The sequence below is a fragment of the Nematostella vectensis genome, chromosome 1 (assembly GCF_932526225.1).
Source record: "Nematostella vectensis chromosome 1, jaNemVect1.1, whole genome shotgun sequence".
Classification (NCBI taxonomy): Eukaryota; Metazoa; Cnidaria; class Anthozoa; order Actiniaria; family Edwardsiidae; genus Nematostella; species Nematostella vectensis.
Window position 1 is genome coordinate 17,089,729 of NC_064034.1, and position 19,008 is coordinate 17,108,736.

Consider the following 19,008-nt stretch of genomic DNA (forward strand, 5'->3'; position numbering starts at 1 on the left):
GCACGTCGACTTTCGCGCGTTCCAGGACTTTTGACAGACTCGTACCCAGCTAATTAATATGAGGGCGCGCAATGCGTTATGGGGAGGAGGAGGCTTATGTTTCTTCCCAGACATCCTTGCGCGCCCTCTTTTTTTTTACTCTCAAGCTCTCTTTTTTTTTCTGATTTTTTATTAATAAGTGACTGGGTACGAGTCTGGACTTTTGACCGGATTCGGTGATGTGTTAATCTTAGGCAACCTGTTCCTTCCGGTTTACTAAAGAATTTTACTAGAATTACTGAAATACATTCATGATAAAGTAGATTCAACGTACACAAACACCGATTTACCCAACTCGATAACAATTTTACCGAACAACAATACTTTATAATGTGTAAAAATAAAGTTTGGCAAAAAAGGGGCTAGGTGCCATGTTCTCCTTTAAAAGAAATTTTGCAAAATACAAAAAAAAAAACTAATACATAAAACTTATTTGCTATATTATTATTTAAAGTTGTTGGAGTAAGAAGAAATTATATCGGTATATAAAGCGAAAAGGGCTAAAAACATGTATATGATGTAGAGGACACGAAAGACCATATAAATGATATCATTAATTTCAAATATGATGACTGTAAAATTAAAATGAACTATTGTTTAATTTAAAATAATAAATGATATTTACTTAATACAAGGTCGCACACGACGATGCGTCCAGTTTTTTCCCTATGAAGCACAAGAGTTACGTACTTACGGTAATATTCTTCCGGAGAAATACTTAGGAAACACAGATTCTAGACTTCCCTGCGACCTTCACGGGCGCTCCAAAAGGGTCTCTATTTCTTGAGGGGAGTCAAATTTTCCCTTTCCCTAGTTCTGAGAGTATTTAATGAACACCCCCAAAAATTAATCATGTAGTCGGAGGTAGTATAGAGGTTATTTGCTTTACTGAGAGGATGCAAAACAAACATAAGAACAAGGATAGATAAATTATAGAAATGATTTCACGTGGCGGAAATTGCTGCTAATGAGGTGCCTTTGTTCTTGTTCTAAAACCTCTTCCTTTTGAGTGAAAAAGGCTGCGAATGCGGTGTCTGAGAGTTCTGTTCTCGGGCCAGCCGTCTCTCTAGTTGTGCCACTTTACTTTTCAAGTTTGTAATCTCACGTTCCGACTCTGACCTTACCGCTTGCAACTTCTACAAATGAAATTATGAGACTCAATTATTGCCCCTCCAGCGTTTACTCCAAAGTGCCTGCCTCGTACCCAGGCGTCTCAAGTCAGTCAAACAAGCGAATACTAGTGAGCGCAATGAGCCATGGGAAGGTTTTAGCGCTGGCTCAAAGGACCAAGGGAAGGGTCAACGGGAGTCGTTCTAACCAAGCACCCCTGCGCGCTTAGTCCGGTCACACTAGTAAGCGCCTGGGTACGAGGCAGCCAAAGTGCACATACCTTGCGAAATATGTCACTGTTACTGTTGGCATTTTGACCATTTTGCGATTTATTCACATTCGACTTCTGGACTTTGAGTAATTTAGCATCATACTGAAAATAAAGCAGAAAAGTTAGATATGTACCATTTCTACAGACAGTCTCACCCCTACCTCATCAATTTTGTACTAACCTCTAACCGTAGCTTGACGAGTTCTGTATGTTTTTCCCTCTCCATATCGACAAGTTGCTTTTGTAATTGTCTTATCTCACAGGCCTGCTCCTGAATGGACTTATCCGTAAGTGCAAGCTCCCGTTTAGCTGAGGGGGCAAAACACTAGCCCATTATTCTTAGTATGTTGAGTAATAAAATGGTGATCCTCTGTACCGTTCAAAGCGGCGGGTAAATGGAAGTCAACAACAAAGGGAAAGCAAAATAAAAGTATAAAAATGCAATGTTTGAGCGACCAGACTCGGAGAAATGGCTGCTTAAAGCCGCATGGTCACCAGTTCACTTCCGGAGGTCCGACGGAAACCTCAACCGTTAAAAGACAAAAGAATCTATTAGAATCCGAAATATTTAACAGGCCATCCTCTCTAAATTATCAATCACATCCTCAAAGAAACTTCCAATAGACACACTCATTTCAATATTTTGAAATATTTTTCGCGTTTTCCGTTAAAAATCATCGGATATTGTTAGGTAATCGACCGGAAGTAAATTGGTGACAATGCGGCTTTAAACACGAACGCGCAGAATAAAAGGGACGTGCCTCGGTTTGCCACTGTGAACGCGCAAATTGTGAACAAAAATCCGGGAAGACCAATAACAATACAATATAAATTTGTGGTGCTGTCGGTATTTTATTTCAAGTGACTGCAGTAGTATAATGCACCGAATTAGCATGAATCGTGTTTTTGTGTGGGAAGACTTATTTTCTAGTCTTTCTGAATACAATTAGTTTAGGATGAAGCCGTAATTGGGCTGGGCGCTCCACATCGTTTCTCTATTTTTAACCATGGACAAGACGTTTCTTTTCTTTTAAAGGAACGTTAGCACTCGCAAGGGTTGTAAGGGCATGCTTATATCATTTGTAAGGGGACGTTTTCATCCCATGTTAAAGCCACAGGTATTCTCGACATTATGCGCTCGAGAGCAATCACCTGTTCTGGGGTGGGTGTCTACAAAACGAAGACCTAAAACCTAATACCTAAAACCTGTGACCCCAAAAGCTACGACCCCCCAAAAATTTCAGTTATTATTTAGTCTACCTTGTTTCCCAAATGGCTACACAGCGCGAAAGTTTCATATGGAATCAGTGATCCTAATTGTTGTGCTTTTCATGGAGGAAATATTCTCATTCGCGCGCCAATGAACTATTTTTAATCGTCGTTTATTTGTCCCATTAAAAATTGTAGTTGCACTTATTTTTCAGACACGCTTCCACTCTCCCGGTAACCTAACAGACCCGGTAATTACCGGTAATTTAGAAAAATGCCCCCAGAAAAGTTTTCGGACTCCCTGGCGAGGAAGAAAGCTTTTGCTTAGTGTGCCGATACGGGTTCCAGACAAGTAAATTATAATTTCCAAAGTTTATGAATATATTGGCTAAATAATTATTGGAGTCCTAGTTTTGTCGATGTCTGTAGACAACTTGCACCCCCAAAATTGCTGTGGCATCGACATTTTTCGAAAGAAAGACAAAGAACAAGTAACTTAAATAAAGTCTCATTTTGTCGAAAAACTTCTAATAATTTCGCAAAGCTGTTTATATTTTTAGGTGCACTGTGACAGCTAAATGTCAAATCATTTGACAGAGATGAAACCTGATTGGTTGGAAGGAAACACAAGTAGTTCCCTATTTCCCAATTAAAAAAAACAAATTGAATAAGCTTATTATCTCATAAGGATCACTGATTACACATGAAACTTCCACGCTGTGTAGCCATTTTGGGAAACAAGGTAGGCTAATAACGGCAAAATTTTGGGGGTCATAGCTTTTGGGGTCGTTGCTTTTGGGGTCACAGGTTTTAAGTTTTAGGTTTTAGGTCTGCGTTTTGTGGACACCCGTTCTGGGGTAGCAGCGTTCGGTATCGAGTCAATAGGTGTTGTCACTGACATGTCGCTAATAGGTGAAGGTTAACCTTGATAGTTTTAACTACGTGAGACATGATCGGCAAATGCCAACAGGGTTCAAAATATTTTTTTAAATCTGCTAGATTTTGCCGGTTTTGTGGATTTCGGTGGGAAAAAAGCCTGCATACTCAAAATATGTGAGGGAAATACAGAAAAAAAGAGCTGGTAAAGACCAGAAAACGGCCGGCAGCCGGCCGCTATTTTGAACCCTGGGCAATTACACAGGGGCAGCACACAAGGAGGAGGAGGAGAATGATAAACTATAGATGATGAGGAAGGAAATGAGAAGGAAAAGAAAAATGGGGCAGGAAATCTAGGGGAGATGGAGGAGGATCATGAGGAGATGGAAAAGGAAAAACTATATTTGGTGAGTTGAAAGAGGAGGAAGGGAAGAGATATGAAGTAGGAGATTAAGGAGAATGAGAAAGACAGAAAAGTTTAACGTCCAGGATGTCAAACACTAAATGGACCATTAATAAATAACCATCTATGGGACAGTAGAACAGCAACCTTTTGCCTTCCAGTACCCCACAACCAGCTATGGAACAGCAACCCCTTACCTACAGTACCCCACAATCAGCTATGGAACAGCAAGCCCTTACCTACAATACCCCACAATCAGCTATGGAACAGCAACCCCTTACCTACAATACCCCACAACCAGATATGGAACATCAACCCCTTACCTACAATACCCCACATCCAGCTATGGAACAGCAACCCCTTACCTACAATACCCCACAATCAGATATGGAACAGCAAGCCCTTACCTACAATACCCCACAACCAGATATGGAACAGCAAGCCCTTACCTACAATACCCCACAATCAGCTATGGAACAGCAACCCCTTACCTACAATACCCCGCAACCAGATATGGAACATCAACCCCTTACCTACAATACACCACAACCAGATATGGAACAGCAACCCCTTACCTACAATACCCCACAATCAGCTATGGAACAGCAACCCCTTACCTACAATACCCCACATCCAGCTATGGAACAGCAACCCCTTACCTACAATACCCCACAATCAGCTATGGAACAGCAACCCCTTACCTACAATACCCCACAATCAGCTATGGAACAGCAACCCCTTGGCTTAGTAAACAATTGCCAAATAAGTTCAATGTTTGAAATAAGACTTACTTTGCTGAGCGGCCTCATCTTTAAGTCTTGTCAATTCCTTTTTGTGTGCCTCATTTGCAGCTTCAAGGTTTTTCATTGATTCTAGCATCTGCTTCTTATGTTCCTTGTGCATCGTAATAACAACCAATATTAAATTAAATATAAATCTAAAGTTGACTTGTTCTAGGCATGCAAGATATTAGATAGATTTTGTTGAGGTGAGGGATGCACATTCAATTTCTGGAAAGATATACCATAGGTATATGGTATAACTATAGAAAGAGTACAGACAAGCTGTAGAAAAAAAACTATATGGTCTGTTTAGGGGTGTTGTAGAGAGCTATGAGTCTACACAATGTTGAAAAAGTATGTTGTGTGTCTCTGTAAAACATAATGGTTGTGCTGATATAAGCCCGACGACGTTGGGTATATTTGATTCCTCAAAATCTGGAACTTGACAAATTTTTCGTCTTAATAAGAATTCGTCATGTGTGCTACTTCTTAGGGGTAACAATTGCTATTGACCACACCTGTTGCTACCCCATAGGGTCAAAATTGATTTTGATGTTGTTCACCCATGTCTGTTTTTATGGGAGCCCCCCCCCCCCCCCCCATGGGAATGTTATGCTCTGGTACTTGCCACTTCATGGCAGCCTTAATTAGCAGGCCCATAGCCGCTTGACTGGTGGGTTCACCCTAATTGAGGAAAATTAAGCCCTTAAAACCTTATATAAGTACCACTTCAATGTAAGGCGAGCTCCCTAAGAGAAAGTGGTCCGCTTTATGGGTAAACGAACCCCCTCCCCCCTTCAAAATCCTGGCTATGGGCCTACTTAGATATCAGTCCATCACCAATAATGTACCAGTAATCTTGCTTGCTTTCATATGACAGAATTTGTTATTCTTGTCATCATAAACAATCTGCAAAAAAAGTTCACTTAACAAACATGGCCATTAGCATTTTTTCTTTTTATGATTATTATATAATCCTCATAAATAAATATATGGTAATTGTATTTAAGATTTTACCTCTTCCAGATTTTTTGCTGTATCTTTCATGTTTGCAATTTGTTCCCTCTTTTGTCTGTTTTCAACTGATTGGGAAGAAAAAACTGGGAAACATGAGCTAAAACTCAAGGTTTTAGTATTAGGGAACAGGTAATATTGTCTAGAAAATTTTTGGATTGAATTCTTTTTTAATATAATTGTTCATTAGCATTGTGTTTTATGTCTTTGTTCCTAACAAAGGCTGAGTGTTTGGTAGGATACAGAATTCGTATCGCGAAAGCAACACAGTGGAAAATAAGACCGCTGACACGCTGCCGGGATCGACCAAAAATGGGTGCTTACCTTCTAAATCACAGCGCTTCAGCAAAATGCTTTGCAGCTTGTCAACCATGATCTTAAGATTGCTGTTTTCTTAACAGTAAAGGGAATATGGTTACTTAAGTACTTACACTAAAGTAAAGCACATATTTTGAAAAAAAAGAGTTTCATAGTTTAGTTTTCCGAGCTCTCTCATGTAAGTAATAGTAAGCTTATAAAAGTACCTTCCAAAGTAGATTTCTCTGCTACTTGGCTCGCTTGAATTTGTTTTTGTAGTGATCGTATTTGGATGACGAGAGAGTTGTTTTCTTTAGAAATATCAGACGTGGCCTAAAAAGTTAGAAATAAAAAGAACATTTGACAAGTGATGAAGCGTGTAACGCTAAAAGTCGGATAAAAGTAGACGACAAAACCGGAGATCATATTCAAGCTTTTTAGATGTAAAAACAACTTCGTCAAATATGGTCTTACCTTTTGCCACCTTATGAAATCATCATTCAGTTTGTCCAGCAAAACTTGTTTTACTTTGGACAGCGACATGTTTTATTGACTTTCCGGAGTTTTTGTTTGAGACAGAAAAAATGTAAACAATTGTTTCGCCCGCTTGCGTTTTTTCCCGCCAAAATCGTTTTCCACAGCAAACCCATCAGAGATAAGGACCAGGTTTTCAAGCGCATTGGGTGATATAGTCTCCTTCGCAGCGCCCAGCGGTCGGAGTCACAAAGCGCTACCCGCCCGTAGGGGCTGTTCAGATTCGAACTACATTCCTTCCCCGCTTTTAGCTAATCAAATTTGGGTACCATATTTCGAGAACCGTTCGCGCCATGGCAAGCAAACCAATCACGATACGTGTATTATCATTCGAAGAAGAAGCGTGAGAACCGACACTTGTTTGTTTAGTGCTAGTAGTCCCTGTGAGATGCGGAAATGCTCGAAACACAAGACCAAACTTTTGGACTTGTTGACAAGGGCGGAAGAAACCTTTTTGTGGGGTCCAGCATCCTAAATCGTTCTCGAAGTCATCGTGGGAGAAAGAAGCGCAAGATGGCGTTGTGACGGGAAATTGCAACACTTTTGAAGCTTTTGGTGTTTTCCCATCGCCTGCAGCGCTAAGCAGACGCTTGATTCTCGGTTTTTTTCTTTTGAATGTACTTTTAATTTCTTTTTGTACAGACTGAAGATTATCTCTTGCTTTTTGAAACCTGGTTTCATCTGCTTTGAATTTGTGGAATTCTCAGCTGAAGTTTTCTCAGCTGAGTATATGATTTCGCGCTAAAACAGGAATGACAGTTCAATGGTATTTTTATTGGCTCATTATTCAATGGAGAGGCATTTGATTGGATTAGCCGTTTGACATCATCTTGATGTACAGACAATGGGAAAGGAATGTAGTTCGAATCTGAGCAGCCCCTACGGGCGGGGAGCGCTTTGTGACTCAGACCGCTGGGGACTGTGAAGGAGACTATGGGTGATACGGGCAAGGGGTGAATCTAGCTGTTCGCTAAAGGGGGGGGGGGGGGGGTGGCTCAGTGTCAAAGCGGGGAGGGGGTATTTTTTTGGGGTACATATGGCTTTCTGGCAGCCCAAAGTGATGGGGGAGGGGGTTAAACCCCTAAACCCTCCCCCAGAGAGGGGAGCACGGCGGAAAAAATTGCGCGAGCATGCGAGCACATCGAAATTTCGGGTGACCATTCAGAGGGGCCCTACATAATGACATAGGCGCGCGCACCGTTCAAGTGCACACTAGCACACTACACCTTTTACCGCCACACTTACCACAACCTCTAACCTGAGTACTTTCCTCCTTAAGAGAGGAGTGCACCAACATATCCTTTAAACTCCTAGGTTTCCTATAAGCCACCATAGGTACCCTACCAATAGCACCCCTACATCTACTAGAAGATTCTAGAACTGGCTGTAAATTACGAAGAATACCAGGTAAATTAGGTAAAGCTGGATGAAAAGTGACTACAAAAGGTACACGATCATTCTTACCTTTACGCCTGTCTTTCAATGTGTCGTCCCTAGGAATACCACAAACCTGCTGTCATAACCCCTATCAACTAAATAACCTTGTAACTCTAATACCCTCTTTTCGAAAGAAGAGTCTTCCGAACATATCCTGCGAATACGTAGTGCCTGCCCAAAAGGAATGCCTTTCTTACAAGCAGACGGATGACAGGACGTATGAAAAAGATATTGATGCTTATCAGTAGGCTTACTATACAGATCTGTAGATATTAACCCATCCCTAAGAGTAAGTGAAACATCCAAAACATTTACCTGAGTAGTGGACCACTCAAACGTAAATTTTATAGTTCTATGTATAGAGTTCATGTGAGCCATAAACTCTCTCAGAGCGTCCTCACCTTCAGTCCAGATCATGAAAATGTCATCGATATACCTACGCCATAAATAAGGCTTAACTGGAGAAGAGTCTATGATTTCCTTTTCAACTTTAGCCATAAAAAGATTAGCATATGATGGTGCCATTCTAGTACCTATAGCCGTACCTAATACCTGTAAGTAATGCCTCTTATTAAATACTAAGTTATTATTCTCCAGGACAATGCGAGCTAAGTCCACAAGGTCCTCAGTAGGAATATAATCACCTGATAACTTACCACGTTTGTCCAAAGCGGCTTTAAGAGCCTCCAACCCCTCATCATGGGGTATGTGGGGGTAAAGCCCAACCACATCTGCTGTGACTAAGATAGCCCCCTGAGGTAAAGTTCCCATATATCTCACTATATTAAGAAAATGTTTAGTATCCTTAATATGGGATGGTATAGATGGCACCAAATCCTTAATATGATAATCTACAAACTCAGATATCTTTTCAGTGCAAGTATTACACCCCGATATGACTGGCCTACCTGGGTTACCCTTCTTATGTATTTTAGGGAGGAGATAAAATCGACCTGCCCTAGGCTTACCATTGATGATAAGATAATCTAGAGTCTTATCATCTATAAATCCATCAGCAGACAACTTACGTACCCTTCCATATACTAGCTCCGTAATATACTGCGTGAGATCCTTGGTTTCCTTATATACCTCCTTGTCACTGAGCTGTCTTAGTGCCTCTTGAATATACTTATCCTTATCCATGACCACTACCCCAGACCCCTTATCCGCCTCTTTTATAACTATATCCTTAGCATACCTTAAATCCTTAAGAGCTCGGCGTTCATCCTGTGTCAAATTACTATAAATCTTACCTTGTTTGGTTGAAGATACGATCTCTTCCTCCAAGGCTTTAGCGTACGCCTCTATAGCAATTTCGCGACCTTTTTCCGGACACCAAGATGATTTTTTTCTAAAAGCTGGGGTTTCCGAAAAATCTGCATCTACGGCATCCGGATCATAAAAAAATTCCCTTAACCTTATACGCCTAACGAAATCATTAACATCCTTACGTAAAGCAAAAACATCCATTAGGAGTAGGACAAAATTTAAGACCCTTAGAAAGAAGAGCAACCTCCCAACGGCTAAGTTCCCGGCTAGATAAATTAACAACTACGTTAAGACCCATAGTAGACTCCCCCACTGTACTAGTAACCGTATTAGTATTAATAGTTTCTGGAATAGACCCTTTCTTAAGACAGGGCGGGAGTTTCGCAGTACAGTTACTAATAAGAAATATGTCACTAATTTTGACTTGGACTGTAACTCAGATTTTGTTGTTTATCTAATTACTTGCTCTATGTGTAGCAAGCAATACGTAGGGTCTACTATCAATAGTTTTAGGAAGCGTTTTAATAATCATAAAAGTAGGTTAAATAAGCACCCTAGTTTACCGGTTAGTGAAAGAGTTAAGGATGACCTTATCTATCAACATTTTCATTGCGACAATCATTTAGGTCTTAATAATGTTATGGTACAACTTATAGATAAGTGTAACTCTGAGGCTCAGCTTAGGGAAAGGGAAGGCCAGTGGGCTTATCGGCTTAAGTCTATCTACCCGCGGGGTCTTAATAGTGATGTCTTATTAAAGACGAAAATTTGGCAGAGTCGATTTCCAGTTTTTGGTGTATTGTATTCATTGTTCTGGTACGAGATCGCGACAGTTTGGGCTTTTTGATTCTACTAGCACACTAGCGACATAACGACATGGGCGCGCGCACTCTGTTTAGCCCGACATAACGACATGGACATAACGACATAAGAGAAACAAACATGTTTTTTCTCTTATGTCGTTATATCCATGTCGTTATGTCGGGTTTATGTCAAAATGTCGAACCATTCACACTTGAATATACGAAGAGTGCGCGCGCCCATGTCACTAGTGTGCACCAGAGGCATTAGAGCAGCCCGCGCCTTTGTCGTCATGTCGCCAGTGTGCCCATAAATGTCCTATGCACAATTTTTCCTGCGTTGCGTTGCGAGCACAGGTAGCCCAAGCTCATTATATGTAATTTGACGGGCAAAATTAAAAATCTTCAAAATTGTGTATTTATGAATAAAATGACTTGCAATGACTCACTTGTGTCGTTTATTACTCGACCGAGTTTGAAGCCATTCGGCAGGAATATCACAGGGTTGCTGAGTTTTCTCCCCCACTATAAATATTATATTTTGAAGATTTTAAATTAAGACCGTCAAATTACATATAATGAGCTTGGGCTGCCTGTGTTGCGAGTGGCAGGAAAATTACGCGCGTATCGTCTTTTTGCAACTTACAATGCTTTTTTCTTGTTGCGTAGCAAGGTGAAAGAATATTGCGAATGAAATTGCTTCTCCACATAGCAATCTTTGTAAACGAACATATTTCGTCAAAAAAGTCGTTTTATTTTCAATTCAATCGAATTTTGGCTTCTATATTTAACATTATATATTCCTTTATCTAATAAAAAATCTTATCCTATTCGCGTTGATAGTGTTTATTCCTTTAATTTTATTTGCCATACAGCGAAAACCTGCGAGTAAGAACCTTGATTTTACAGCTACGATGCCACAGAACACGCGCTCATTAGGTTATTTTAGTGAGCCGTACATTCCCGTACAGCCCGCTAAGAAACAACGCAACACTGGTAAGGGGCGTGGTATTTTTGAAAAGAACAAATTAAAAACCGTGATCCGTGATTGATACCTTCGCCGTGGTTCGTGAATGGCGAAATTTGATCAGCGTGAAACGTGATTTATGCTCTTTAAAAATCGTGAATTGTGATTTTCGAGTAAAGATTGATCCTTGTAGTCAGTCTATCGTGAAACGCGATTTCCGATTTTTGAAACTCGTGAAACGTGCTGGGATCCCCCTTACCGCCCCTGTGTGATGGAAAAGCCTATCAAAACGCTAAACAATAAATACATTATTGACGTCGTCATTATTGACCGCACACTCGGTCAATGAGTGGTAAACATTTTTCCAAAATAAATTAGTCGAAACGGGTTCTTATACAAATGGTGCCGACCCTTTTTTTACTCGCGGGTTTTTACTGCATCATCCACACCATACCTTAATTTGGCATACACCATCATTATATCTCCCTAAATATAACAGAACACAATTGAAGTGGGTTGTTATACCCAATACCGCCATATCTTACTCCCCCTCTTTAATAAAGACCCCCGCTCCAAACAGGGTTGTTAGTTGCCTTGGACTATTTGTGACGCAATTGCTCGGTGGGTCACGTGTACACGGTCCAGCTCAGCACGCAAGAGCAATGATAAGATTAGAGCACATTTCCAAGAAATCCATGATGTGATGGTTTTGCACTTCCTTTGCTGCTGGAGGGCTCTGCTCGCTCAATTGTGAGTCTTTAAGACTGCTATAAGACGAGTTGGCAGATGATCGACGTGAAGACCGGCCCGAGCCCGCGTTTTGATTGCATCCATCGTTTTCTGTCCACTTCTCCGGCGCGCTCAGACTCTTGAAGTCCAAGAGATAGCTCTTGCGGTCTACTTGGTACATCTGAAGACCAATCTTCGACTAAAGAAAAAACATGGGGTCACACAAAGATACATCTGTAAAATACTCTTAAGTCTTAATAATAAATGTTAGGATTTTCAAGAATCTTGAGATGTTGTTGAACGTAGGAGAAAAAAGATTAGAAAGTACATCCAGTCAGTAGCCATTGACGTCAAGCCGCACTTTGCCGCGTTGGGCATTACCATACACTTACACATTTTCCCGTGACTTTGTTTATTCCCTTGATTCGTAGATGAAACGGGTTGACTACTTTCCATTCCTAGAAATTAAACACAAACACAATTTATATACAATTTTCATGACAATTTGTAAGTGCATGTCATAAAGACTCATATTTAAACGACGACGTACAGTATCATAAATATTCACAGAATTGACTAGAAACTGTCAAAGAAAGTCACACAATCGAGCAACAAAGTGTCATAAACAATTACACAATCTACTGGAAAGCAGACACACAATCGACCTACGAGGTTCCATTACCACATTAAGCTCAGGGTATGACTTACATATCCGAGCGTGACCATGGCACGGTAGACCTCAGACATGATATCATTTGGTTCACTTTGGGAGCGGATGCCCAGGTGCCACTTGGGTCTCTTGCCCTGTGATAGCTTCAAGTATGGGTACTTCTTAGTCGGTGTGGTCGGCAGTGACCCTGGAAAGAAACAGCAGAAGTGAATACATACAGTACAAAAGCCACACAGGGGAATACAAATCGGTTCCTAGTATTTAGGGTAACATACGACCATAAAATGTATCACAAAGGAAATTGTTTTACATAACATCCGTAGCAGAAGACCCAAGATTCTGTTTTAGAGTCCAATTCCAAGATACCCTGGGGTCCAGAGGTTGAAAATCCACCCCACCAACCCCCGTTAGTTTAAAAAGCAGAACGTGGGAAAAGATTTATAGAGCCTCTTGCTTTCAAGACCGACGTGGCTGGAAGTAGAGCAACTAAAAAGCTCGAATAATTTTATTTAGTTGTTAGAGAGACCAAGACCAATTCTGGATGAAGTAGGCAACTAATAAGCTTGAATATTATTTAGTTGCTAGAAAAACCAATACAGATTCTGGATCTGAATGTAGCAATACAGCTGTAAAAAGCTGGAATTAATACTATCTAGTTGCCAGAGAAACTGACATGAAACAGATTAATTACCTGCTCTGTGCCGCGGCTGGGCTGTCAACGAAGATGGAGAACCTTGGGCAGTAGTCTTTTCACACGAGTAAACATGACCATGAGTCACACAATTTCATCACTTCCAAAGGACAATAATTCTAGTACTGACTGATTACACTCACCGTTATCGTCATTTGGTAATCCTTGACAGTGAATGAAGAGGTTGGGGGTGAGATGGATGAGTAGAAATTAGCCACATGACTTGAGCCTTCAGCTAAAGGTGACAATCAGTATGATTACACATAGAAACCCCGACAAAGTATAGATCCTCCTTTAGTATTATCGCGTGTGACCCATATCTTGGCTGGTAAAGTTGTAGTACTACTAAAAGAGTGATCCACAATTGATACTCTTATATTATGGCAACAGCTATATGCGAACTCTGATTAGCTAATACAGTAGGTCATCATGACATTCCTAGATTCCTTATATTTTCCAGGCTGCTCAGCTGGCAATACGGAATCCATGAAAAATATCAACAGGTGTTAAACTCTAGCTCATTAAATTGTTTGAAATGTAAAAGAAAGAAAAAAATTGGCAAAGAAAGGCCCTGTTACAAAACAAGACATCAATCAAATTCTTTACCTAAAAATATATACTTGATGAGTGTGTACTTGAGTGTGAGATCTTGATCTAAGTGCTTTCAGTTATAAGCAAAAACAGAATGTTAAAGACTCTTGAGTTAAACTTACAAGGAGGAGCACAACCATTGTGTGATTCATAGTTTTGATACCAGCAGTAAAATATGACTTACCAAGCATGCGCATTCGCTTGTTGTCGAGGATTAGATGGTAGGCTACCCGTAATTGGTCATGTGCATCACCACAGTTCAGCGCAGTTATTACATCTCCCTTCTGGCAGTTCATTTTCTTTGCAACCAAAACAATGCAGTTTTTACTGTACAGACACAGACACAACAGACTACAAAAAAAACCTGTAGAAAAACTTGTTGTCTGTGTGGGTGTGGCGATATCATGGAAAGAAATCAACACAAGGTCAAAATGGTATGCTTCACGCCTCATCTCTAGCATTTCGCGCATTGGTTGAGGTTGAGGAAGAGGCACGTCGAAAAAAGAAGAAAAATCAACCCAGACCTACCACTGTTGTTATGTATTTGATGGAAGCATTTATATATGACCAACAACTCACCTCACAGACTTGAGCCATACATTCATCATCTACAACATTGCTACCTAACTCGGTGGCGGGAAACAGGTAGCCAGGAAGTTCTGTTTTGAACCAATCATCCTCCCTAGAGAAACAAAACTACAGATGAGCTGCTAAGGACATTTTTTAGTAAGTGCAGCAAAAATTTGCCTGTCTTGGGAAGCTACTTGTTAAATAGCAGTACCAGATTTAAGTGTTAGAATTCTTTCTCCTGGAATTTTCAATGGCTGTTCCACTAATAGTCGAGTTCTGAATTCCAATACATCTGCTGGATACCGTATTTACCCGCATATAAGACACATCCAGAATTTTGAGCTCAAGATAGTAAAAAAGTCTAAATGTTTAAAACTTGCATTGCGTGCTACAGTAATACAAGAAAAAAAATTACACAAAAAGCAAATTTGCCATTGGTTAATGAACGATTCAATAGAACTAAAACCAAAGTGTTACCATGAAGAACAACCCCATGACTGTCCTTTATCTTTGGCATCGTCTAACGTTTGAAAATCACCATTGGTCTCGACTTCGTTCCATCCAAATTATAAAAAGTGTCATTCTGCATATAAGATGCATCCTAATTTTGAAGGTCATTTTGGAGTGAAAAAGTGCGCATATACAGGGGTAAATATGGTAGCTAAACTAAGGTGGCATTAATACAGTATGAGCCTAGGTTTAGGACAAATGTTATGCACATACCAACAAGAATCCCTCAGAGGTAAGAGTAAAACAATAAAAAACTTGTAAATTCTTCATGATCTCCCTGGCATTTGCACATTGTTCATAATTTGATATCAAGGACACCATATTCATATTCAGTTATTGCTGAATATATTTTTTTCTGGCGAGCTACCCACTGTTACAGTGGATTGCTTACAAAGCCTGGAAAATTTTAACATGTAGCCACGTGATATGTCTTTTGAGGTGAACAACCTTGGGTATGTAAGCCTTTGATTCACATACTTGATGAATTGAACTGTGGCCCTCTTGATTGGATCAACATTAAGCATGGCATTGAGCAGAGATGCCGGGCCAGAGCTAAGGTGAGGAGGGACATGAAAGACACCACCTGCGTGGAAGAGTTAAAGGTTCTTGTAATTACACTTAATTATTGAAGCTACGCTAGCATAAGCATTCTAGGATTACAGTACAGAACATTTCCCCTTCACAGTCTGAAAGTATCTGTTATACATTTCCCTTTTTAGAATTTTAGAATCTTAATTGTCAACACCATAATTACTTTTCTAAAAAAAAATGATCATATCTTCTTATACATTTACTCTATTTTCTAATACAAACATCAATAATTTGGGAGATGTTTCTTTAAGCATAAACAAAAACATAAAAATAGGGTGGTGATTTAAAACTGACATTGAACAAAATCAACAAATTCATAGTGTTAGGGACAAGATGTACTGACAAATTGTGACTAGAAGTGTACCTTATATATGTAATGAAGTCTAAATACTGGGTACTAGAAATATCAAATAAACATGCAAACCTTTGATTTTCCTGAAGAGTGTAGGGATGTGTTCATCATCAAAAGGAAGCTGGCGATTTGGACATTACAACCATTAGAGCTCAGCATTAAGATGATACTTACCACTAATGAATAATTGATAACAATGTATGTAATAATAATAACAACAACAACAACAGCAGCAGCAGCAGCAACAACAACAACCAATAATAATAACAATAACATACAATAGAATCAGAAAATTTTAAATAATAATTATAATAACAACAGGGGTTTCATTAGCATAGCGGAAGCGCAGGCTATTTTCCACTGAGTGCCAGCTATTTTATTTAAAAAGTCAACTTAAGTTTTATTTGAACTACAAAGAAAAATGACTTCCACCCCCTACTTATCAATCTCCGCCGCCTACTCTGAAAGTTAATGAAAATAATAACAATAATAACATAAAATAGAATCAGAAAATTCTTAACAATAATTATAATAACAATAAAAATACAATTATACTTAATTCAAAATTCATTTCAGTTCAATTTCAATTTAAAAATATCAAATAGGTTTAAAAAGGTACAAAATATGTGTTACTAACTGTGCCACAAAGTAGAGCATAGAGTATGACACCTGCACTCCAAATGTCAACTTCTGGGCCAGCATATAACCTGAAATAATATATAACATAAAAAATGCAAATACAGTAATACTTGAACTGTCAGATTCTGTTTATAAACAGATAATTATCATAGAAATTAAAGTCAACTCACTTTCCAGATATGACTTCAGGGGCAGCATAGTTAGGAGAGCCACAGCTTGTTTGTAAAAACTCCCCATCTGTCATGATGTTAGACAGACCAAAATCTGCAATCTTGATATTCAGCTGAGAGTCAAGTAGTAGGTTTTCAGGCTTCAGATCCCTGAAAAATAAATAGACTTTCAGCTTTGCATTTTGCCTTTTGCCTCCAGAAATTATATAGAAAACTAAAGACTTGCTTTTAGCAGGCAATGCAGAAAAACTAACAAATCAAAATGCCAAAGGCACTCAGACAATGGGCCTCTAGATGGCTTCCATCAATAAAACTTGTTTTATTCTTGTTTAAATCAAATCTTAGTTAGAACATATGAATTCAGACTTAGTGAAATCCAAACACTGTATTGTTTTCACTTCTGAATAACACTACTTTCTACATTTTGATCCTTTTTGCTTGTAGTTTGTATTTTTCTTGAATACTTCCCTATCTAGTATTTATTATATTCAAGTGCCACAGAGATTAGTGTGAAATATGTTTCTCGTTCAAAGCTGTTGTGCTTATTGTGCTTGTTTAAATAACTTACCTGTGGACAACCATATGGCGATGGCAGTAGTCAACACCTGATATTATCTGCTGGAAAAACCTTCTGGCATCTTTCTCCTCTAACTACAACACGATACAAAACGGTCTTCAATATTATATATATAACAGAGTTGTTAAGTTAGTACCTGCACTTTGAAATGAGATGTTTTATCACACTGTACCTTTCCATGCTTCAAGATGTATTCAAACAACTCCCCTCCCGAGACATACTCCATCACCATGAATATGTCCGTGGGTGTACTGATTACTTGGTACCTAAAAGATGACAGCAACATATCAAAATATCTTATCACAAATAAATGCACAATTGCAGTGCAATATTTTCTTACTTACAATTTTATTATATGAGGGTGCCTGAAAAGCTTTAGGTTTTGTATTTCTCGTCTGATTTTGCCAACAACATCAAGAGACTTTATCTTGTTCCGGTTCAAAATCTTGATAGCCACCTTGTGTCCTGTTAGCTGATGCACAGCAACTTGAAAGATAAACATACATATTAGCTCTTTATTATCTGTGGTCCCTATAATCTGTAGTTCCAGATCCGAAAGTCATGTGCTAATTTGTTTATATACATAAATTGTGGTACATATTCAAAGACAACTCTGATAGCATTGTCAATTGGCTAGCATAGAGCAGGGATAGTTGTTTTTGTTTTAGATATAAGATATCTCTAAAATACTAATAAACTGAGAAATGCTCTAAGTGGGAACGAGTTCCTAGTGCTGACAAGTTAAGCGGACTTTTGACAGTGCTTGGTTCAAAATTTAGGACAACTTCTCTGAAATAGCAAAACACAATTCAGTCTCATATTGCTCATGACATGTAATGTTCCTACTGGAATATCTTACAGAGTAATATTAATTACAGTGTTTTTATAAAAATCCTGTTATTTAGGCTATGCTTCAAGGGGAATCAATAACAATTATTACACTATTAATTTTTACACGGTTTTTGGTTGGTAAGCTTATAAATATTAATCATTTTTAAGCATTTTTTCACAAAATTCCAAAGCTTACATAAAGTGTTTTGTCATATGCTCTCGACTATCAGGCATGCAGATATTTCATTTCATAAAAGATATTGCAGTAACTGCTTGCCATTCGCAAGGCAACTAGAAAACTTCACACTCTTACGACCAAAGAAACAGAGAGACTTCGACGTGAATTCAAATGTGGTAAAAAGGCGATCCAGACTTATAAAGAGTTCCTAGCTAGCCTACACTATCTATCTGGGCAATGAAAGGGGCATTGCATCAGCAGAAATGACGCTAGTTACCTTGCTTCTACATATGACAGCGGACAGCTGAACTTGTATTTGCACTTCACACAAACAACACGCAATAAATTTCTCATGAAATTATGCTATTTTAGACTATATACGTATTCTAAGCGTTGCAACGAAAGGAAGAAGTACTCACGTTTTACTTTACCAAATGTCCCCACTCCCAAAGTCTCGCCAAGGTTGTAATTCCCGATAGCAAGTTTATTAAAGGCCAAGCTTGCCCTCTTCGACGTGGACGCCATTTTGGTTGCGAGGTCACGTGACTTGATTGTTATCGCTTGCCCAGGGTTGTGTGCGTACTTTGGGGTATTCAGGGTTTCCTTGATTGTTTGTTATAAACAGGCTTTGATTTTTTTAGTATGTTTAGGCGGATACACAGGGGGGAGTCCAGACCTGGGACTCTCTTTGCGCTCGATATGCTCGACATTCACGCGAGCCAGAATGTCGAGCGCAAAGAGAGTCCCAGGTCTGGGCTAACACGGGGTGGCACTACCCTAGGTACCAGGTCTCCCATACGCTCCGAGCTTCGCGGCCCCGTCGCTACAGAGCCTCTGGTACCCAGGGTAGGGGGCACAGGTTGTTGGCCAAAAAGTGTATCATTTCTTATTAAAAAATCTT

At 39.4% G+C, this 19,008-nt stretch overlaps 2 protein-coding genes across 2 annotated transcripts; both read right to left on the reverse strand.

Annotated features, from left to right (window-relative positions):
- Window positions 1-619: 619 nt before the first annotated feature.
- LOC116614823 (coiled-coil domain-containing protein 91) lies at window positions 620-6,625 on the reverse strand. The gene is made up of 8 exons (XM_032376285.2): window positions 6,476-6,625; window positions 6,229-6,334; window positions 6,029-6,097; window positions 5,708-5,772; window positions 4,700-4,802; window positions 1,602-1,729; window positions 1,430-1,522; window positions 620-1,175 (listed from the first exon to the last, which is right to left on the reverse strand). The coding sequence occupies exons 1-8, from the start codon at window positions 6,542-6,544 to the stop codon at window positions 1,029-1,031; spliced, it is 780 nt and encodes a 259-aa protein (XP_032232176.2). The 5' UTR covers window positions 6,545-6,625; the 3' UTR covers window positions 620-1,028.
- A 4,153-nt stretch (window positions 6,626-10,778) lies between these two features.
- On the reverse strand, window positions 10,779-18,829 carry LOC5507582 (5'-AMP-activated protein kinase catalytic subunit alpha-2). Its single transcript, XM_032376302.2, has 15 exons — window positions 18,527-18,829; window positions 17,443-17,584; window positions 17,271-17,364; window positions 17,090-17,172; window positions 16,522-16,671; window positions 16,350-16,419; window positions 15,785-15,833; window positions 15,247-15,352; window positions 14,269-14,371; window positions 13,874-13,988; window positions 13,242-13,333; window positions 13,099-13,153; window positions 12,446-12,594; window positions 12,130-12,195; window positions 10,779-11,936 (listed from the first exon to the last, which is right to left on the reverse strand). The coding sequence occupies exons 1-15, from the start codon at window positions 18,630-18,632 to the stop codon at window positions 11,655-11,657; spliced, it is 1,662 nt and encodes a 553-aa protein (XP_032232193.2). The 5' UTR covers window positions 18,633-18,829; the 3' UTR covers window positions 10,779-11,654.
- Window positions 18,830-19,008: the final 179 nt, after the last annotated feature.